We start from the raw sequence: 23,074 nt of genomic DNA on the forward strand, positions 1-23,074 counted from the left end.
GGTTGGTTGTCTCCCGGGTCGACTCTCCATTGCCTTCGGTGGAGGAAGCTTCACCGGAGTCTCCTGGGGAGTCGACTTCTCGACACCGTCATCGAGGTCACCGCACCTCTATGTCGAGACGGGCTCGGATCCAGGCTGCTCTTTCTGAGTTGTTAGCCCCATCCAATGATGGCTCATCTGATGAAGATAGGGATCATGGAGTTTTCTCTGCTGAGGGTTCTCTAGGTCTTCCGTCTGATTCGACCCCCTCACCTCAGAGACAGCTCTCCCCTCCGGAGAGTTTGTCTTTTTCATCTTTTATGCGAGAAATGTCTGAGGCCATTCCCTTCCCTGTGGAGACTGTGGATGAGCCCAGGGCCAAGATGCTCGAGGTCTTGGATTATCCATCTCCACCTAAGTCTTCTACCACAGCTCCTTTTCATGATACACTCAGGGAAGTGCTGATGAGGAACTGGGAGAAGCCTCTTTCTTGTCCAACTATTCCCAAAAAGGCTGAATCCCAGTATCGGATCCACGGGGAACCCAGTTTCGTCCGGCCTCAGTTGCCTCACAATTCCATGGTGGTGGATTCCGCTCTCAGAAGAGCTAAGAGTTATAGGAACTTTGCCTCGGCGCCCCCGGGGCGAGAACATAGAACCTTGGATTCTTTTGGGAGGAAGGCGTATAAGGCTGGCATGCTTGCTTCCAAAATCCAGTCCTACCAGCTCTTTACGAGCATTCATTTGCGGAACTCAGTGCGGCAGCTTGAGTGTTTGGTTGATGCACTCCCACCGGAGCAGGCCAAGCCTTTTTGCCAAGTGGTCAGGCAGCAGAAGGCGTGTCGCAAGTTCCTGTCCAGGGGCATTTACGACACTTGCGATGTGACATCTAGATTTTCTGCTATGGGTATAGTGATGCGCAGACTCTCATGGCTGCGTGCCTCTAACCTGGAGGAGAGAACTCAGCAGAAAATTGCAGATATCCCTTGCCAGGGGGATCATCTTTTTGGTGAGAAAGTCGAAGAGTTGATTGATCACCTCTATTAGCGTGATAACGCTATGGACTCTCTCTCCCGCCGGGTGCCTTCTACATCCGCTTCCTCTTCTAGGAAGTTTTTTAAAGGGAAGAAAAATGCACCTTACGCCTCTAGGGGCCGTAAGTACACTCCTACTTCTCGACAGCCGGTTTAGGCTCTGCCACAGCACACTCATTCTCGTCAACAGCGTGCGCCCAAGCAGGCCCTTGCAGCTCCCCAGCAAAAACCAGGGACGGGTTTTTGACTGGCTCCAGTTGAGCATAGCCACCATAAATGTGTCCGTGCCTGACGACTTGCCTGTCGGGGGGGAGGTTAAAAGTTTTTCACCAAAGGTGGCCTCTGATAACCTCCGACCGGTGGGTTCTTCAAATAGTCCGGTTAGGATACACCCTCAATCTGGAAACCAAGCCTCCAAATTGCCCACCGGGAGCTCAGTCCTTCAGCTCCCAACACAAGCAGGTACTTGCAGAGGAACTCTCCGCCCTTCTCAGCGCCAATGCGGTCGAGCCCATTCCACCAGAGCAAGAAGGGCTGGGATTCTATTCCAGGTACTTCCTTGTGGAAAAGAAAACAGGGGGGATGCGTCCCATCCTAGACCTAAGGGGCCTGAACAAATATCCGGTTCGAGAAAAGTTCAGGATGCTTTCCCTGGGCACCCTTCTCCCCATGATTCAGGAAAACAATTGGCTATGCTCTCTGGACTTTAAAGGATGCTTATACCCACATTTCGATACTTCCAGCTTACAGAAAGTATCTACAGTTTCGGTTGGGAACGCAGCACTTTCAGTACTGTGTGCTGCCCTTTGGCTTGGCGTCTGCCTGGCGGTCGTTGCAGTGTCGCTATGCAGACTGGGAGTGCATGTGTTCCCTTATCTCGACGATTGGCTGGTGAAGAGCACCTCCCAGGCAGGAGCTTTACAGTCCTTGCGGATGACTATTCAACTGCTGGAGCTTCTAGGGTTTGTCATCAATTAGCCAAAGTCCCATCTCAACCCATTTCAAAAATTGGAATTTATTGGGGCTCTGTTGTGTACGAAGACAGCTTGTGCCTACCTTCCCGAGCCAAGAGCGGACAATCTTCTGTCTCTAGCCTCCAGGGTTCAAGCGTCTCAGCAGATCACGGCTCGGCAGATGTTGAGACTTCTGGAGCACATGGCTTCCACAGTTCATGTAACTCCCATGGCACGTCTTCACATGAGATCGGCTCAGTGGACCCTAGCTTCCCAGTGGTTTCAAGCTGCAGGGAATCTAGAAGATGTGATCCAGCTGTCCATCGACTTTCGGAATTCACTTCAGTGGTGGACAATTCGATCCAATCTGGTTTTGGGACGCCCATTTCAAATTCCTCAGCCACAAAAAGTGCTGACGATGGCTGCATCCCTCCTAGGGTGGGGAGCGCATGTAGATGGGCTTCACACTCAAGGAGCTTGGTCCCTTCAGGAAAAGCGTCTACAGATCAACCTCCTGGAGTTGCGAGTGATCTGAAACGCTCTAAAGGCTTTCGGAGATCAGTTATCCAACCAAATTATTCTGATTCAAACCAGACAATCAGGTTGCAATGTAGTACACAAACAAGCAAGGGGGCACTGGATCTCGCCCTTTGTGTCATGAGGCCGTGCAGCTGTGGCGTTGGGCTCGTCAACACGGCATGTCTCCAAGCCGTATATCAGGCTGGCGTAAACAACAGCCTGGACGACAGATTGAGCAGGATAATGTAACCTCACGAGTGGTCACTCAACATGGCTGTCACCAGGAAGATCTTCCGAGCGTGGGGCACCCCCTCGGTGGATCTTTTTGCCACTCAATTCAATCACAAGGTCCCTCAGTTCTGTTCCAGACTACAGGCCCACGGCAGGCTAGCGTCGGATGCCTTTCTCCATTGGGGGACAGGCCTTCTGTACGCGTATCCTCCCATACCTTTGGTGGGGAAGACTTTGCTGAAACTCAGGCAAGACCGCGGAACCATGATTCTGATTGCGCCTTTTTGGCCCCGTCAGATCTAGTTCCCTCTTCTTCTGGAGTTGTCCTCCGAAGAACCATGGAGATTGGAGTGTTTTCCATCCCTCATCACTCAAAATGAGAGGGCGCTTCTGCATCCCAACCTTCAGTCTCTGGCTCTCATGGCCTGGATGTTGAGGGCGTAGAGTTCGCTTCCTTGGGTCTTTCTGAGGGTGTCTCCCGAGTCTTGCTTGCTTCCAGGAAAGATTCTACTAAAAGATGTTACTCTTTTAAATGGAAGAGGTTTGCCATCTGGTGTGACAGCAGGGCCCTAGATCCCTTTTCATATCCTACACAGACCTTGCTTGAATACCTTCTACATTTATCAGAGTCTGGTCTCAAGACCAACTCCGTAAGAGTTCACCTTAGTGTGATTAGTGCTTACCACAACGTGTAGAAGGTCAGCCTATCTCTGGACAGCCTTTAGTTCGCTTCATGAGAGGTTTGCTTTTGTCAAAGCCCCCTGTCAAACCTCCACCGGTGTCATGGGATCTCAATGTCGTTCTCATCCAGCTGATGAAACCCCCTTTCGAGCCACTGAATTCCTGCCATCTGAAGTACTTGACCTGGAAGGTCATTTTCTTGGTGGCGGTTACTTCAGCTCGTAGGGTCAGTGAGCTTCAGGCCCTAGTGGTTCATGCTCCTTACCTTAAATTTCATCAAAACAGAGTAGTCCTCCACACGCACCCTAAGTTCCTGCCAAAGGTGGTGTCGGAGTTCCATCTGAACCAGTCAATTGTGTTGCCAACATTTTTTCCCCGTCCTCATACAAGTCCTGGCGAAAGCAAGCTGCACACTTTGGACTGCAAAAGAGCATTGGCCTTTTACGTGGAGCGGACAAGCCCCCACAGACAGTCCGCCCAGTTGTTTATTTCTTTTAATCCCAACAAGAGGGGAGTTGCTGTTGGGAAACACACTATATCTAATTGGCTAGCAGATTGCATTTTCCTTCATTTACACCCAAGCTGGGCTGACTTTAGAGGGCCATGTCATGGCTCATAATTGTTTTTGCACTTAATTAGCACTGTTTTCTCCATGTTTACATTGTCTTTCATTTCTCTTGACATTTATTCAATTCACACTGATTATGCCCACCAAGATATGGCAATGTATCATTCAGGCATACAGTCATTTTGCTTATTCCTTTGCTAAACTCTGACTCTTGATGGACTAATTATGATTGTGCATGCCTAGAATAAAGACTTGGAAAGATCCAAGTTTGTACACCACAAGTACGTCTTCAAGATCTATCCAGGCCCAAATGATGTTAGATCCCCCAAGATTGTGGTAATGATCTTTACACCTTGCAAACTACTGGACCACAAGTTTTGGGTCCATGTGAAAGATATACGGGTTTACTCAGCCGTAGAACCAGATGTTACCAGCCTACCCATCTCAAGACCAGCCACTTCCTTCAGCAGGCCAGCCTGAATATCCAGCCCTGTTAGATCTTCCAGCTCTCCGTCTAGATTCTTCAGCGCTTCCACCGCCTCAACCATGATCGATGAAAGAGACTTTAGAACTGATACTTAATTTGAGAATTACTGTTGCTGTTTATGGACATTATAGATTCATATTTTGTTTTATTTTCAGTTTAGCAGTAATCCTGTCTATATATTGAAAAGGTTTTGTTTTTATTTTCCTATTATTTCCTTTATTGTTCTAATTGTTTTTCTAAGAGTTTCCCTGTTATTTCTGTTTATGTAATTTAAAATTGAAGTTGATATTGCTCAGATACAAGGGTAACATCAAACCCTAATACTGGCTATGATATCATAATGTAGGTATAAACCCTGTTAGTATCAACCACATATGCAATTGTTTAACTTTGGTGTAGGCTTACTTAAGCTGCATGTCTTTCTGTAGGTTTGACTGAGCTCCAAGTGGGGTAACGAATATATAAAATGCTTCCCATACTTCCAGGTCATTATGCATATGTCACGATCCATGTATGACCTTTGTTAATATAAATTTCCTAGGATTCACCATTTTTGCTGTATTAGGCAACCTCATACTTGCTATCCACTTTTTAGTGCTCATGATTGGATGCTAATGATGAGTAATAGTAAGGTCTAGGCATTCCGACCTGTTTAAGGATTCTGAATACCTACAACTAAAACAGCCTGCAATCTGAGTACTAACCATATATTTGTTGAGCCACCATAACAATGCTTAATCAAAACCACTATTCCTTCCGAGGACTACTGAGATAGATACATTAGATTATCCTCCCATGCGCTATGCAACAGATATAATAGAAGCCATAGACAGACCTGATCCACCTGAAATTGCTATTACCTCAAGAGGGGTAACATCAAGATTAAGGCCCAAGGGGTGGGGTAATATAAAGGGAATTCCATATGCCCAAAAATATACCACCTAAGAATGAAGTTTTCTGTCTTGCATAATATCTGCTAGCAATCCATAAGAGCAAAACTCCCCTCTCGTTGATAGCTTGCACCTTCTGGAATGGATGATGACGAGCTTGACGAGCTTTGTGTCACCCCTCTCCAGAGGGGGTGACAAGTGGGAATGTATAATTATACTACAGCAAGAGGCCCTCACTGGATGCCCACCGGAAGGGTGGAAGGCCAGATTTAGGACTCAGGCTGTAAAAATACCAGCTAGGTTTAAAAATCTATGACTGGCCTGAGCAAGGACGTGCTTTACCTGTAAGTTAATATGTGTCCCCGCTTGGGATCCATCCACTGGAATAGTGGTGGGTCAATTTACATACCTTAAACAGCTTAAACTGCTAAAAGGCACTGACTAGGCCTCATTAGAATTTGGTTGTGACATTCAAAGCAGTGCAAAAGCCAAGATCAAGGAATTGATGGCTAAAATCCTAACCCAGATCACAAATGATATGAACCTAATATATCCAAATTTAGATATCTTCATAAAAAGTTGTTTTTGTTCATGTTTTGATGTTGTGGATGTCCGTATCTAGGGAGATGTTCATGTTTTGATGTTTGGATGTCCGTATCTAAGGAAGTGATTACAAAAAGGGAAGTTGCACAACAAGTTGCAATACTAAAACGGAAGAGCACCTGGCCGGAGGGCATGACTCATAGATTAAGCAATATTAGAGAAAAAAAATCTGTCTCCATAGACTTGTATGGTGACCAAATTGTATAAAGCAGGGTGCATGCAAGCCCTCGGGAGAACTTTTCTCCGCCTCGGAAGCAGCAGAGCTCCGGTCAGCTGAATCCAGAATTTGTCTGATGAATGTATCTGATTAAAAGTCTGATTTGTAAATTAACTCTCATCCCAAATGGTGATTTGTGGGTTTCACTATTAATAATGAAAGGCTGTAAGTATAAATGCTTTTGTCGCATCCAGCAGCTATCTTTCACTGCATTGTATAGCTTGTAATCTGATACCAGTTTGTCATAAGGCTGGTACCTTTTCCTTGGACCTAGCGTCTCTCTCAGTGGCAATTTCTCTTAGAACTTCACAACCCCCTGATTACCCCAGTATAGTGCTATTTAGAGATGGAGTCAGATTAAGGTCACTCTAGCCTTCTTGGGGGGGGGGCTTGGGACCCCTTAAATTCTCAACATAATGTTAGAGCCATGGCTTGCGTCAGTGACTCATCTCAGGTCAGCCACTACTGAAGAGATTTGCAAGGCTGCGACTGATCATCAGTCCACACATTCACAATCTCACTACTGCCTTCAGCAGGATAGCCGACGCGACAGTCGGTTTGGGCAGTTTGGTGCTGCAGAATCTGTTTTGGGGTTTAGAATCCAACTCCAACCCTCCTAGGCCCATTTTATTCTGTTCCAGGCTGCACTCTCAGTTAGAAATTTCTTGTTTCTGGTCAATCCTGTTATGCCCTCGCCATTGCGAGGTCCAATTGACCATCTTGTTGTGTTGAGTGAGCCTGGGGGCTAGGGATACCCCACATGTGAGTATATCAGCCTGCTGTCCTCGGAGACAGCGAAGTTTCTTACCTGAAGCAGGTGTTCTCCAAGGACAGCAGGCTGTATATCTCACAAACCTTCCCACCTCCCCTTTGGAGTTGTATTTCTTTCATCGTTTGGATTCAACGGAGGAGCGTGTCCGCGTGGCGAGCAGGAAGACGTGCAGGTGCGCATGTGCGGTGTGATCGCTCGCGCGACGGAACGCGGTTTGAAGAGACTTTTTAGATTTTACTAGAAATCCTCCGGGCCGACGTGACGTCACCCACATGTGAGAATATACAGCCTGCTGTACTCGGAGAACACCCGCTTCAGGTAAGAAACTTCGCTTTTCTGTCCATAGAAAATATCTGCTATAGGTAAGTAACTTGGTTTTATAAGTAAATATTTAAAGTAATGCCAGTGAACAAGTGGCTTGATATGCTTTGCCATTAAGACTGTTTCTGCTATCCCACATGTTAGCATGCAGATTCATTCAGGTGAAATTTGTATGTCCAGAAACAAATGAGATCCAGTTTTGATGGTAATATGCATCCTAGCATAGGTAGATAGTGAGGTAATCAGGTTTGAATATACATGTTGAAGTATTTGGAAGTTTTTCTTGTCTCCATTTCAGCTCCTGCCTGCGCTCCTGGCTTGAACAAGATACGTCATGCCCCACCTGCAGGATGTCTCTCAACATTGCTGATGACAACAGAGCTAGGGAGGAGCAACAGAGAGAAAATGTAGATGAGAACCAGGCACCTGTGCCAGCAGCAGAAGGCAGACCTCGGCTTAACCACCACAACCACTTCTTCCACTTTGATGGTTAGTTAAGGGAAATTTATGGTTTTCGTTAATATCTTAAATTACCTTCTGTGGATATGTAGTTGATTTACTGAACCATATTCCTGTTTTTACAGAGATTGTTGCTTAATGACTGTGATAAACAATGGACCAAATTTAAACCAAGTGTTTCTAGATCTCAAGGAAAGCACAGATTCTGTCCCATCCCAGACCTTAGGGTCTTGAACAAATTCCTAGTAAGGGAAAAGTTCAAGATAGTTTAGCTAAGCACCTTCATTCCAATTCTTGTAAAAGGGAATTCTCCGAGGATAAGCGGGACATCATTTTTTTAGAAGCCTTTGGCAGCCCTGACCATACGTGTGCGTCTTGTCACCCGCCTCTGTCATGTGGAACCAGTAGTCATCTTTCCCCGGAGCTGAGAGGACAGGTTCCTCCCCCCCCCCCCTAGTGTTCAGCGTGGTTTTTCTTTTTGTGGCCTCCCCAGCCTTTCAATTTTCCTTCATGTGAGTAGCACAGGACCAAATCCCTTCTGTTCCCTTTAGTGCTTTTATTTTTTGTTCAGCCTTTATAAAGGTTCCCCCCTCCCCCATGTTTCAACGGCCAGCTTAGGCCTGAGCATTCCAGTTCTTTTTTAATTAAGCCATTTGATTTTGCTTTGGCTATTTTTTCACCAATGTCACTGAAGACTCCGTGGTCATATTTATGACTGACCCTCACAACTGTTACTTGCCATGCTTTGGACTTGACTATAAGGCCTCTAATTGTAAACTCTATTCTTGAATGCAGAAAAGAACCCAAGAGAGTCATGAAGCCCTGTGCGAGAGACTTATTTGTACATCTGTCCTTTGGCATCAGAGGCATCATCGATTAGGGCTCCTGGAGCTGCATCAGACAACTGCTGCTTTGACGTCGGACATCAGTAGCACCTGTTTGGGCCAAGCAGCCTCAGATCTAATACTGAAGATGTGCAAAGATTCAACAACGCCCTTGTCAGCAGCAAGGAATCCCGGTGTTAGGTATCGAGAAGATATGAAGAAGAACTGACATTGGACCTATTTGAAGCGTAGTGCCAGGAGCTCGAGGGCATTATCGTCACTGATACCCAAGAAGCATCGACACCGAGAAGGCCGTTCTCCCTCCGTGGAGTCACTGTCGCTGCAGCAGCCTCCTTGGAGCTGGGACCTGTCTCTGATTCAGCCCTCTGTCTTCTCAGGCTGTCCCGCAACGGCCTAGCCTATATCTGTTTGCCTCCAAAGAGTGGCTCCGGGACATATTGCAGCAGAAGCTGGAGCGTATCTTGGCTTGGCGCGATGCCAAGGCATTGAGGGCATCTGTGTCATGCATAGGTCCATGCCAGTCAATCCTGGAGGCCCATGCCCTGCCGTTCGTCTGTCGATGCTGGTGCCTCATCAGGTGTCAACTAAGCTTGTGGTCCTTTCCAGCCCATCAGGGAAGGAAGCTGGGAGAGGGTCCATCCCTCTCTGCTCCTGCCTAGAATCTGGCCATGAGTCTAGTAGTCTGAGGCGGGTAAAGACGCAGATGTTCGTGAAGAGTATTTTGCTGAATCTGATATGGACTGCTCTTGGGAGGCTGACGTAGAACCAGGGACCTTTGAAGGAAGGGTCCCTTGGTCTGCCCTCAGACCCCTGCCCTTCACAGGAAAAGAGGGAATTATCCCCAAGGAAGTTTCTCCTTTAAGAGAAATGGCCAAATCAATCGCATTTAAATTGGAGCTCGAAGATGAACCCAGGGCTGAGATATTGGAAGACTTTGACTATGATTCCCCTCCCAAGGAGGCTGTGACTGCCCATTTACAACATCTTTAGGGCAGTGCAGATGAAGAACTGGGAGACCCCTCTCTCTGTGCAGCCTTATATCTAAGGTGTACTCTTTGTACAGAGTCCAGAAGGCAGCTGTATTTGAGAAGCAGCAGCTTCCTTACTTCCATGATGGTTGAGCTTGGCACCCTTGAGGGAGGATGTTCAGACTCTGGAGTTGTTTTTTGTTTTTTTGTATTTATAATTACAATATTTTAACATTACAAGAGATTCTTGTTTCAGAAAAACAAGACAGGAAATAAAATTAGGATACATCATCCATAGAAAGAATTACAACATTCATACATTTAAATGTCTTCTTTAAATCACAAATAAGCAAAATAAGGGAGAGCATGTTTAAAGATATTGGGGGGAAAAAAGAAAAAGAGTTTTATGTAAGAATAGACTTAACACGCATTTTTCTATCCTTCAATTTTCACTTCTTCTTAATCAATTGGTTAGTAACCGCTTAGGACTAATGCTTCCTAGAGTCAGAAACACTCTTACTGTTGTGGCTGAAAAAATATGTATTTAAACCTTCATGCTTCAGAACACATTTACTAGGATAGTTCAAAAGAATGATGCTCCCCAATCTTGGGTTTCCTTTTCATACTCAAAAAGAGTTTTCTAGTCTCTTGTGCCTGCTTTGTCACATCTTGAAAATACGTATTGTTTTACCCTAAAATAAATCATTCATTTTTTGAAAATATAACCTCTTTAGGCATCAACGTCCTGTTGAAAAACAAGCTGAACGAATAAAGTCATTCTTTCTGATTGTTCTGATATAGTAGCTTCCAACAGTTCAGATACATTTAAAGTTGTTTTTCCATCATCTCCTATTGGCTTACCAGAGGGTAATCCTTCCGAGAGAGGTTTTATTTTGATATAATAAATTTTGTTTACAGGAAGTAAAGATTCTGAGGAATATTTTAATATTTCAATCAAATATTTTTTAAAGGCATCTAACAGCGATATCCCTCTCTCGGAAAGTTCAAAATGCGCAAATTTAATCTCCGATTGTAATTTTCAATCTGATCAATTCTTCTTTTAATTATAGTTTTATCTTTTATCATTTCTGAAGACAGATCTTGTAATTTTTTCACATCTTGATTAAGCTTCGTTGTTTGAGTTGTAAATTCCGTTTTAATAGTAGCCAAAGAATCAGAAAAGTTTTTATTGTACTCGCTAGTGTAGAAAGTTCTTCGTGGTTTTTTCTACGGTTACTGCCACTGTTGGAGAACTGGCCGTATGATCTCCAACGACACCGTCCCCAGAGCAGCTCTCAATTGCTTCCATTCATTGCTCGGGCCAACAGGCCTTTACTTTCCTTCAGGTTCCGCTTTTCCAGCACCTTTGATTGAGGTCCCCTCGTCAACTCCTCGGTCTCGGGAGGTCCTCTCTGGGTCTGGCAGGCCTTCTGGAGGGAGCGGTGGTGAAGTACTGGAGGTGTGAAAGCGTGTCATCTAGGCCCAAGTCCTCCAGAGAGTCCCCTTCCTGGAGGACAGCAGGACTCCTCTCGGCATTCTGGGTAGAAATTCGCGAAGTGAACCTTTCTATCGACGGACTGATGGGGAGAGGAGGTCCGGTTTGTCGAAGTTTCCCCCGAACCATTCCCTTTCTTTTAGTATGCGGCATTGGTAAGAGGATTTTTCTTTTACAAGCGTCAATTCCAAGAAAAGGCTCAAACCTCGTTCAAACTGCGTGCCGCCATCTTGACACGTCCCCACCTCCAGACTGGAGTTTTTGATAGGAAGTTTTTCCAGGGTTCTGTGCTTATTTCCTTCATATAGTCCTACCAGCTGTACAAGAACCTCCACTTTGAACTTGTTGCATAGTGTTGCGGAATTTGTGAACACTACCTCCATTGCAGGCTGCAGAACTCTTCCAGCTAGTAGCTAAGGGAGGAGGAGTATCGAAGCATTGTGAAGGGGAGGATAAGGGTTTTGAACAGATGGAAATGGAGGGGGAGAAGGAAGGAAGCCAAGAGCCAAGGGAGACAGAGCAGAGCCTTAGCTTAATCATTCCTCAGGGAGAGAGAGGAGAAGGGAAAAGGTAGTGCCCCCTAGAAAATGGAGGTGGGAGAAGGACTACATTTCCCAGCATCCCTGGGGGGATTATTGGCCCCAGCATTCCCCGGGAGAAGGCTCTGACAAGGCAAGGGAGGGGCACCTGGAACATAATTAAGTAAGAGAGGAACAGCCGCCCAGAGGGGAGGAGAATGAGCCCATGGACTGGCAAGCTGCTGGAGAGAAGGAGCAGGAGGCAGGCTCTGAGGAACCCATGGACCTTTCTGCCTGGGCTCATGCCTTGAAAGCTAAACTGAAAAACCAGGTGAACTCTTGGTGTCACAGCTGGGCTGAAAGGGGAAAAGTCATGCGGGAGGAGGGTCAGTGAAGTAATAGAGTGACCCAGAAAGGGGGGGATCTTTTCCTCTTTCCCAAAAGAGTTCAGGCTGTGTTCTTTGAAGAGACTGTGTGTCTGAACTGAGTGCTAAGGTATTAAGCACTGTGGATTTTGAACTATTGGGAAAACAACCTTTTTTGTGTGGGGGAGGGGAAAGTAAGCTACAGTGGTTTTTTTTCCTTTTTTTTGTGGGCTGAGGCCCACAGAACTGTGTGTTTTGAACTGTTTGCAGAAACCCCGTGGGGGTGGACAAGATACAGGGATTCTTTTTGGGGTGTGAAGTTGGACTACAGAGGAACCTATCTGTGGGGACTGTTAATTTGGCTCCAACTGATTTGTGCAGCAGCTGGAAGGGGACGTGTTTATGTTTCTGCTGTACCTGGGCCCTGAGAGAAAAAACAGGAGCAATTGTTTTGAAGGGCTGCAGGATTCCTTTTGAAAGTTACTGAACTGTGAATCCCTGACAATAAAGGAGCTTGGTGACTTTTACCTTTTTGGAGTTTATTTTCTTTGAGCCCTGCCTTGTGACTGCAGTGGGCCGGGAGGCTGAGTGTCCAGGTGGAGGCAAGATCCCAAAGACCCTCAGGCGGAGGGAAGGATCTTTCACAGCATATAGCCCCAGGCAACCTGTGATTACTTTCAATGTGAGTTCAGAGTCTCCACCTTAGGTATTGGCATTTGCAGACTCGCCTGGCTGCATGTTTGACCCAGAACCAGAGGTTCAGGGGAAGGTTGCAGGCATCCTCTGCCGAGGGGACAATCTTTTTGGGGACAAGGTGGAGGATGTCGCTGACCTTATCAAGGAAGCATGCTGATACCATCGAGTCAAAATTGTGAGTAACTTTGCTGCTACCGCAGAGGCTCTTGCTTTATTTTTCACTAATAAACATTACTTCTCTTTTTCTGGTATTTAATCTTATTCCCCTCCTCAGTTAAGTACGTCAGTTTGGTCAACTTTCCAGATTCCAGTCTGTTTTCTGCTTGGGCAAAATTCTGTCCTCCATGAACTATCTTTTGTTTAAGTGATCCTATCCTTCACATGGCTAAAGTATCCCCAATTGGGCTTTCTTCCTACTCTTATCAATCATCAATCTCAATCTCTCTTTAGGCCAGTTTCCGAATATCTGAAAACTGGCTATTTGTCGTATCCTGAAAAAAATCAAATCTTGACCCCTCAGTCCCCAGTAATTACCGCCCTTTCTCTAATCTCAGTCATGTCCAGAGTTCTTGAAAAAGTAGTCTTTGATCAGTTGATTTCCTTTTCCAATAAAGTTTTAGCACTGCAATTACGGTTTTGAACACATTTCAGCACTGAAACAGTTATGACAGCTCTCCTAAGTGATATACACTCTTTTCTTGATCAACACAAAATTGTTCTGGCTATTTCTCTTGACCTTTCTGCAGCTTTTGACCTTGTAGAGCACCCTCTTCTCCTTTCTCGTCGCTCCTCTCTGGGTATTGCTGGTGAAGTTTTCTCTTGGTTCACCTCTTTTCTGTCTAACCGTACTTGTTACCGCTTCTTCTTCTTCCAACATCAAGCAACTTTTGTGCCCCAGGGTTCCATTCTTTTCTCTCTATTATTCAGTTTATTTCTGAGCCCTCTTGTGGCCCTAATCCAGTCTTTAGGGATCTCAGCATATTTTTATGCTGATATTGTTCTTCTTTACCCAACCTACACTTCTTACTCTTTCCCCCTGTTGCAAAATGGTTAGTAGATCATTGATTAGTGCTTAATGCAGATAAGATGGTTGCTTGCTGGTTCACTGGTGCTCTATCTCCTCCTACATTTCCTATCTCCCTATTAGGGACCCAGGTCACTCCGATCACAAGGGGTCCATCCTGGCCTCTGCTGTGGCCTTTCAGCCACAAAGCTATCCAAGACCTCTTTTTTTTTTCTGTTTCATCAGCTATCTGCATTTTGTCATTTTTTCAATCACAATACTTTTCCACGAATTGATTCTTTCCCTTCTTTCAACATCTCAGCTCAATTACTGCAATATTGTTTATCCTGGTTTACCCTAATCATCTTTGGAAAAAACTTCAGACTCTCCAGAACACTGATATTTGTCTCCTATGTCACGCTTGCTGCTTCAATCACTCCACCCCACTGCTCAAGCATCATCACTGGTTACTGTGGAGTATTGGACAACTTACAAAGTAGCCCTCCTAACATTTAAGGCCTTGGGTGGGCCTACCAGACGTCTTGCTTTGCTCCTACTATCCTTTACTCCCCTGCACAGGTGCTTCAATCTGTTGATGACCACAGGCTTGTTGTCCCTGGCCCTGAGCTCGCCCACTATGAATCTACTAGGTGTTGCACCCTTTTCTTTTTGTCTCCCCACACTTGGAACAATCTTCCCTCCTTCTCCACACAGAATCCTCCCTTAAGATTTTCAAAGTTGAGCTAAAAGCCTGGTTGTTTAGACAAGGCGTTAGAAAGAAAAGGGTTTGAAGACCTCCAGTTGGTGAAAAAACCACTCAATCAGACACTTCAAACGCCTGTCTAAACAACCATGCTTGTTTATCTCAACTCTGAAAAGCTTAAGGGAGGATTCTGTGTGGAGGAGGAGGGGAAGATTGTTCCAAGTGTGGGGAGACAAAAAGAAAAGAGTGCAACACCTAGTTAATTCATAGTGGGCGAGCTCAGGGCCATCGTGCTTATCTTGCTCTGATGGTTCCTCCTGTGTGTGTTCTCGCTTCCTTTTATTGTAAGAAATGGTTATCTTTCCTATTATTAATGGGCGTTCCTTTCCTACTGCTTATTGATTAGCCGGTACATTGCTTGAGCTTCGGCCATGGCAGCTTGAGGCAGTATAGAACAATAAACCATGTCCCTTTCTTGGCATGCTCCTCGGCTCTGCTTCTCTGAGGTTTGAGGTCAGAGGAGGACCTATTATTCTCACATAGGTTCCCCCCCTATTTAGAGTCTCAGGGTTCTCGGCTCCTACCCTTGGCAGCAGCGAACCTAGAAGCCCCCATCCAGCTCCCAAGTTAAAGCAAGGGAGAAGCTTTTTACTGGCTCCAGGAGAGCATAGCTGCTGTAAAAGTTACCGTCTCAGATGGCCTACTGGTCAGGGAGAGGCTGAATGTTTTTCAGTTGAGGTGGGCCCTTTGTAATCTCAGATAGGTGGACTCTTCAATTAGTCTGTGGGCTACGCCCTGCGTTGGCAAAAACTTCCTCTGTATTGCCCCACTGAAAGCATCAAGGTTCAGCTCTCAGCACCAGGATGTGCTCACAGACATACCACCAGAGGAAGAAGGGAAGAGGTTCTATTCCGAGTATTTCCTCAAGCCCAAGAAAATGATGGGAGTTTATCCTATCCTAAACCTAAGGATATATGATTAAAAAAAGATCAGTATAGTTTCCCAGGGCATCCTATTCCATAATTCAGGCAAACGATTGACTTTCTTCTCTGGACTTAGGAATATCTGTATGTGAAATGTAAGCATCCTTTGTCACAGGAAATATCTCAGATTTCGAGTAGAAGAAACACCACCCAGTACTGCGTTTTGCCTTTTGGGCTCACATATGCTCCCCGAGTCTTCGCAGTAGTCACAGTGTTGCTATGTAACTGGGAAGTGCATATGGTTATTCATTCTGGATGCTTTGCTGGTGAAGAGCAACATTGAAGGAGAGTGGTGAAGAATCAGTGCAGAGAACCATTTGGGTGTTAGCTTTGCTAGGGTTTCATTGTCCAGCTACTCGAAATACCATCTAATTCCAGCTCAGCAAATTACAGGGTTCAGGGCCTGAGCCTTCTTTCCGACTCTCAGAGCCAATACAATTCACTCAGGAGGTTCAGCAGAGCCAGCGGTCTCAGCTTGGCATACGTCGAGGTTTCTAGGCACATGGCCTCTACCATCCATGTCACAACTAATGGAATGCCTTTATTTGTGGCAGGCCCAGTGAACCCTAGCTTCTCATGTCGTCAGGCCACTGGGAACCTAGCAGACATCATCTTGTCACTCTGGAGCTTACAGAGGTCACTTCTTGGTGGACCATTTGGCCCAATTTGGTCACGGGATTTCCATTCTAAATTTCTTCTCATCACAGACGCTTATGACAGATGCATAGAACCTGGACTGATGGGCTCATTTAGCAGGTTTCCACACTGAGGGTCACTGGGATATTTAGGAGATTGAGCTTCACATCAATCTCCTGGAACTTTGAGCCATTTGGATCACACTACAGCAGCATGGAAGAACTAGATTGTGGTCTCTTAACATGGGTGTTGTCCCGGGGGATCTTCCCAGCATGGGGCAGTCACTCAGTGGATCTCTTTGCCACTCATCTCAACAACAAAGTCCCTTGTTTTCTGTTCAGACTGGGATGACAAAGCAAATTAGTGTAGGCCTGCTGAAACTCAAGGCAGGTCCAAGGGACCACGATCCTCATTGCCCCCTTCTGGCTGAGGCAGATATGGTTCACTCCACTTCTGGAGATAACCTCTGAAGATCTGTGGAGACTGGACTACTTTCTGATCCTCATCACCCGGAACGAGGGGTCTCTTAAGAATATAGGCATTGCCATACTGGAACAGACCAAAGGTCCATCAAGCCCAGAGTCCTGTTTCCAACAGTGGCCTATCCAGATCATAAGTACCTGGCAAGATTTTTGCTGCTTTTTTTTTATTATTGGTATAATAATCAATTTACAAGTCCATAACACTTGATCAAGAAATTCAGAAAAGAAAATAAACTTACATCAATATATGAAAACAAAAGAAAACAAATTGTTAATCTTCTTTAGACCACAATTAAGGGGGGTATGTAACAATACAGCTCAGGAGAAAAGCTACACAATATCATTGCACAAGTCACAAATAAATGCTATAGCACGCACCACCCCTTTTACTTCTCAACCGAGGGGGTAATACAGTGTGAATCTTTTTCAAGTCTATAAAGCTCGTAACTGTTCCGGAAGAAAAAAAGACATTTTATGCCAACACTAGTAAAAACAAATGAAACTAGGCGCTAGCATGGTATTTGTTTCTACCATGAATGTTTTGCAATTGATTTTGTATTATAATTGTGTTGTGTTGGTAATGAATAATTGAGATTTTTGCTTTATTTGCAATTTAATTTTGTAATTTTTGTGTAGTGTGTGTGTATCTGAGTGAGTGAGAGATGTTGTTTTTCTGTTTTGATTTTGTGTATTAAGTCGGGTGGTAGTGGAATGTGTGTGAGTGTGAGAGCTAGATGCTGTCTATCTTTGGCAGTGTGTTTGTGTTGTTGTGTAGGGTGGGGGGGTGGAGTTTGCTTGTGTGTGTGTGAGAGAGAGATGTTGATTTTTCAGTGTAGAGCTTGTGTATGTATTTTGTGGGTTTTTTTTTTTTTTTGGGGGGGGGGGAGTATGTGGGTGTGAGTGAGAGGTAGAGATGTAGATTCACCATGGCAGACTTTTTGTATGTTGTTGTGGGGGTGGTTGGGGGTATTGTGTGTGTCTGAGAGAGAGAGAGGAGATGTTTTTCTGTTTTTGAGTTTGTGTATTAAGCAGTGGCGTAGCCAGAAGTCAATTTTTGGGTGGGGCAACAGGTTGGATGGGTGGGCACTAGACAGTGGTGTGCTGGTAAATGTTTAACAACAGGTTCTCTCCCCGGTCCACCTCTGCACCCCCCACCCGTCCACCTCACCTCAAAATAGCAGAGCTGGCTATAGCCGGGGAGAGAGCCTGGGGGGGGGGGGGGGGGGGGGAGGCAATGCATTACTCCAAATTGCCTTAATAAGCATACATAGGAACAAACTGTGACTTTAACAACCTGATTTAAATTTATTCTGAAAAAGTTGGCTGAGTTACTAGCAGGAGATATGTTTTGGGAATCAGAGGAATATAAAACACGTCTACTAGTTCAACAAGAGTGTCTACTAAATTAAATAGCTTTTTTGGGTCTGCTATACAAGTGCCAATTTGTTCTGAGAAATAGGTTTTCTTAGCATCAATCAAAGAAGCGTTATGGATATTAAAATTTGATTGCCCCATTAATTTAGTAGTCATGTCACCTGTTTTCCTCCATTCACGTAGATGGGCTGCCACCCGCTGCTTCGCCACCCCACTTCAATCTCTCGGCTCATGCTGCTCCGGTCACCATGCAGCGGAGTGGAGGAAGAACAACTACCACGTGGCACAACAGCCTCCCGTTGATCTCGCTGTGAAGGAAGAACACGCGGCCTCCGTTCGGCTGCCCTTGCTGCACATTGCCTCACAACCTCGCCTTTCACCTCTCGTCCCTTGCTGCTCCGCTGCTCCGATTACCATGCAGCGGAGTGAAGGAAGAACACGTGGCCTCCGAGGCGTACAGCCTCGTGGTCCCGCACCCTCGTTGCCTCGCCTAACTCCCCACGCCGTATCGCCTCTGTTCGGCTGCCCTTGCTGCACGTTGCCTCTTGCCTGAGCCTCACAACCTCTCCAGGAAGTTCTGGCAATGGGGGCGGGACGCGGCAGAGACGCTTCTGGGTTAGAAGGAGGCAGTATCGCTACCGCTGCTGCTGAGACTGGAGGGAGGTAGGTAGATCCTCGATCGTGGCAGCGTCTGGGAAGCGCTGCCCTGAGAGAGAGGGAGGCAGATGCAGCATCGGAGCTCAGCCTTCTCCCTCCGCTCCGCTGCCTCCACTGCTGGGTGTGCCTGAACCCAAACTGGGTGGGCCTAGGCCCACCCAGGCCGACCCGTGGCTACGCCCCTGGTATTAAGTGTGATGGTAGGGGTGGGTGTGTGTGAGTGAGTGTGAGAGATGCTGTTTCTCCAAAGCACAGTGTGTGTTTGATGCTTTGGGGAAGGGGGGGGGGGGGGCTTTGAAGGAATTTATGTCTGTTTGTGTGTCAGTCAGAAACATGCTGTTTTTCCTTTTGACAGTTTTTTAATGATGTGGGTGGTGGTGGGGGGGTGGGTTTGTGGAGGTTGTCAGAGTTTGTGTGTGATGTTGGGGGGGGGGGGGGTGGAGAGTTTTAGCGGCATCTGTGGTGGCAGAGTCCTGGCCACTCACCTGGATAACTTTTCGTCTGCTGAAAGATTTTGTTTCCGTTTTTCAGCGCCACACCCACGTGTCAGTGTGAAATCACAGCTGGTGCGTGTGTGCGAGTGGTGAGACAAACCAGTTGATGTGCAGGCGCGCTTGTTTTGTGCACGCGAGTCGTTTGGCACGAGAGTCAGTGTCAGCGTGAGACAGGGTATGCGCTGCGGAGGCGCGCTTGGTGTTTTCGTCTGCTGAAAGGTTTTGGTCAGTTTTCAGCACCACACCGCCTGTCTGTCAGTGTGAATCACGTATGGTGCTGTGCGCGAGTGGCGAGACACAGCGAGTGTTTGTTGATGCGCGGGCGCACTTGGTTTTGTACACCGCGAGTCGTTTGGGCGCGAGAGTCAGTGTCAGCGAGAGAGACAGGGTATGCGCTGCGGAGGCGAGCTTGGTGTGGGATGTGCACGGGAGTGTTTTTTACTTCCTGATTCTTCTTGACGATTTACTCGCCTTCGGACCTCGACGTCATCTCGTTTTGACGCGAGACGGAGCTTACAGAGATGGAGCCTGAGCTTTGGATGTTACAAACCCTTCACTGAAGCCACCGGAGTCAGCTTCAGAACGTTGAGGTTGCTTTTTATTATATAGGATATTTAGCAACATATTTGCATACGTAATTAAGATAAAGGAAGCCCCCAATGCCAAAGTGTCCGTTCTTAAAGCCAAAAAAGCTTTCCTCCTATCTTGTGTTTGCTGTGTTACGTCTGGAAATATTCAACTTTTTTTCCCATAGGACAAAGTTTGTAAATTACAGAGGGATAACCTTCTCACCGCTTCCAAATCTTGGTCAAACACAAATGAAACCAATACGGTCGCCCTTTCTGAATCTGAAGATAATGATGTTTCCAAAAGTTCAGATATATTTAATCAGTGCTTTTTTTGTAGAAAAAAAGGTGCCGGTACTCATTGTGGGCGGAGTCACCACATATGACTCCACCCCTATTGTAGCCACACCCACATTTGCCACACCCCTTATACCAGCCATAGCGCATATATGCAGACATCGTTGAAAATATTATACTAGTATAGGAGAAAAAATAACGTGATTTTTTTTCATTATAAATAATTTCTGTAAGCTGTTACAGCTCCAGTATACCCAGTGCAAAATTAAGACAGCAGAGTAAATTCTCAAATTGGACATATTCCAGACACTAAAATAAAAATAAAATTATTTTTTCTACCTTTTGTTGTCTGGTGACTTTGTTTTTCGATCATGCTGGCTCAGTATCTGATTCTGCTGCTATCTGTCCTCTTAACTCCATTTCCAGGGCTTCCTTTCCATTTATTCTTTACTTTCCTCCTTCTTCTTCATTTCTTTGCCCTACATCCGTAAGTAAAAGCTGGGTCCTCCGCAGACTTGACTGTCCGGTGGATCCAGCTTCTGCCTATTTTCTCCATCCATGTGCAGTTTTTCTCCTCTCTTCCTTTTCCCTCATCTCATATTCCTTCCTCACTATTCCCTCGCCTCCATCCATGTCCAGCATTTCTTCTGTCTCCCTTCCCTCTCCTCCATCCACCCATGTCTAGCAGCCCTCCTCTCCCCTGCCCTCCATCCACCCATGTCCAGCGATCTCTCTTCCCCCCTGCCATGCACCCATGTCCAGTGACCCTCCTGTCCTCCCTGCCCTCCCCTGCCATCCACCCATGTCCAGCGATCCCCCATCCCCCCTGCCATGCACCTATGTCCAGCAATTCTCTCTTCCTCCTGCCATGCACCCATGTTCCAGCGGAACCCTCCTGTCCCTTCTGCCCTCCCCTGCCATCCACCCATGTCCAGCAACCCCCCCTGCCCTCCACCCATGTCAAGCGACTCTCCTCGTTTCCCTGCTCCCCCTCCCTCCAGCCACCCATACCCATCTGAGCCCCCCTCCCCGACCCAGTCCCCACCTGCTACCAGCTCCGTGCCGGCGACCCTGTTTCTCTGCCACCCGACACCATGACCCAGCCTTTAAAAAATCTACGAAGCGGTGGAGCGGTGCCTCGTGTCTGCCTGTAAAAGAAGAAAAATCGCCTCGTCAGCCGGCCTTCCCTCACTGTGTCCTGCCCTCTGACGTAACTTCCTATTTCCGCAAGGGCGGAACACAGTGAGGGAAGGCCGGCCGATGAGGCGATTTTTCTTCTTTTACAGGCAGACGCGAGGCACCGCTCCGCCACTTCGTAGATTTTTTTAAAGGTTGGGTCACGGTGCTGGGTGGCAGGAGAAGAGGGTCGTCGGCACGCAGCTGGTAGGCAGGTGGGGACTGGGTTGGGGAAGGGACGTACAAAAAAAGGTGCCGGTATGCCGTACCGGCGCGTACCGGCACAAAAAAAAGCACTGTATTTAATAAGTCTTTCTTCTCTTGACCAGACATTTCCAGAGAATTCTCCAAGATTTTCTTATTAGGTAAATAGTATATCCGAAAGCAGAGGTTTAATCTACGATTATAATTTTCTATCTGTTCAATCTTATGATTTAATATCGTTTTATCTTTTACCACCATTGCGATACAATCTTGCAAGTTCTTTACATCTTTTTTAATTTTATCCACTTGAGTGTTAAATTCCGTCTTTATAGCTACTAAGGAATTTGATAAAGTTTCAACAGTACTCACTAAAGTCAAAACTTCAGATGTAGATTTAGCAACTGTATTATCTAACTGCTGGAGAGCTTCCCAGATAGTCTCCAGCGTTACCGACTCTGGCTGTTTTAATGGCGTAACACGCTCAGTTGAAGCACAGAAAGGCTTCAGACCTCCCAATGATCCCTTGTTCTCAATTCCTCGATCTGGAGGACTTCCTGCAGCTTCTTCGAGTTAAAGAGGCTTCCACTGAGACACGAGTCCGAGGAGAGGCGGAGGGTTGAGCGCCAGGGGAGAAAGGGTGGCATCTAGCCCCAGGTCTCTGGGATCTCCTCCTCCTGGAGCAACACCAGGGATCTTCCCGGCATTATGGGTGGGAGCTCTCGTTGCAAACCTTTCAATGGTTTGCTGCTGAAGTTGAGGAGGTTCTGGCCATCGAAGGACCGGCCTTAACCGTCCCTTTACGTTTTGTATGAGGCATTAAATCTGAAGAAAAGTTTTAATTCAGCGCTATCCATGAGAGAGTCAAGCAGTGATCAGCATCGTGCTGCCATCTTGACACCCCTCCCCCTTTTGCTGCTTATCCTAGAAATAAGCAGTGGATTTTCCCAAGTCCATCTTGCTTATGCCTTATGGACTTTTCTTTTAGGAAATTATCCAAATCCTTTTTAAACCCTGCTAAGCTAACTGCTTTTACCACATTCTCTGGCAATGAATTGCAGAGTTTAATTACATATTGAGTGAAGAAATGTTTTCTCCTATTTGTTTTAAATTTATTATTTAGTAGCTTCATTGCGTTCTCCCTAGTCCTAGTATTTTTGGAAAGAGTAAACAAGCGATTCATATCTACCCATTCCACTCTATTTTATAGACCTCTATCATATCTCCCCTTAGCCATCTCTTCTCCAAGAGCCCTAATCACTTTCCTCATAGGGAAGTCATTCCATCCCCTTTATCATTTTTGTTGCCCTTCTCTGTACCTTTTTTTAATTCTGCTATATCTTTTTTCATACGTGGTGACCAGAGTTGCACACTGTATTACTTCATGGTGCGACCACACCTCGAATAATAAGACATTATAACCTTCTCGTTTTTCTTTTCCATTCCTTTCCTAATATTTTTAACATTTTGCTTTCTTAGATGCCGCTGCACACTGAGCAAAAGGTTTCAGGATATCATCAACAATGACACCTAGATCTCTTTCGTGGACGGTGACTCCTAGTGTGAACTTTGTATCATGTAGCTTTAGTTTGGGTTCCTCTTTCCAACTGCATCACTTTTCACTTGCTCTCATTAAATGTCATCTGCCATTTGCATGCCCAGTCCCATAAGGTACTCTTGCAGTTTTTCACAATCTTTTTGCAATTTAGCAACTTTGGATAAGTTTGTGTGATCAGCAAATGTAATTCTCTCTCATTATTCCCATCTCTAAATGTAATTATAAGTGTTAAAAAGCAGCGGTCCCAGCACAGACCCCTGGGGAATCCCACTATCTACTCTTCTCCATTGAGAATACTGTTCATCTAACCCTGTTCTCTGTTTTCTATGCACCCACTACCACCA

The 23,074-nt window shown here is 46.0% G+C and overlaps 1 protein-coding gene across 3 annotated transcripts in view; it reads left to right on the forward strand.

The window, feature by feature from the left end:
* The window catches only part of AMFR (autocrine motility factor receptor), a 501,372-nt gene that overhangs the window by 381,405 nt on the left and 96,893 nt on the right, over positions 1-23,074 (forward strand). For all 3 annotated transcript variants that reach the window (XM_030203707.1, XM_030203708.1, XM_030203706.1), the window contains one exon: positions 7,553-7,743. In XM_030203707.1, coding sequence (XP_030059567.1) covers positions 7,553-7,743 — 191 coding nt within the window. The remainder of the gene's footprint in view (positions 1-7,552; positions 7,744-23,074) is intronic.

Source organism: Microcaecilia unicolor, chromosome 5 (assembly GCF_901765095.1).
Source record: "Microcaecilia unicolor chromosome 5, aMicUni1.1, whole genome shotgun sequence".
In the NCBI taxonomy this organism is placed as follows: Eukaryota; Metazoa; Chordata; class Amphibia; order Gymnophiona; family Siphonopidae; genus Microcaecilia; species Microcaecilia unicolor.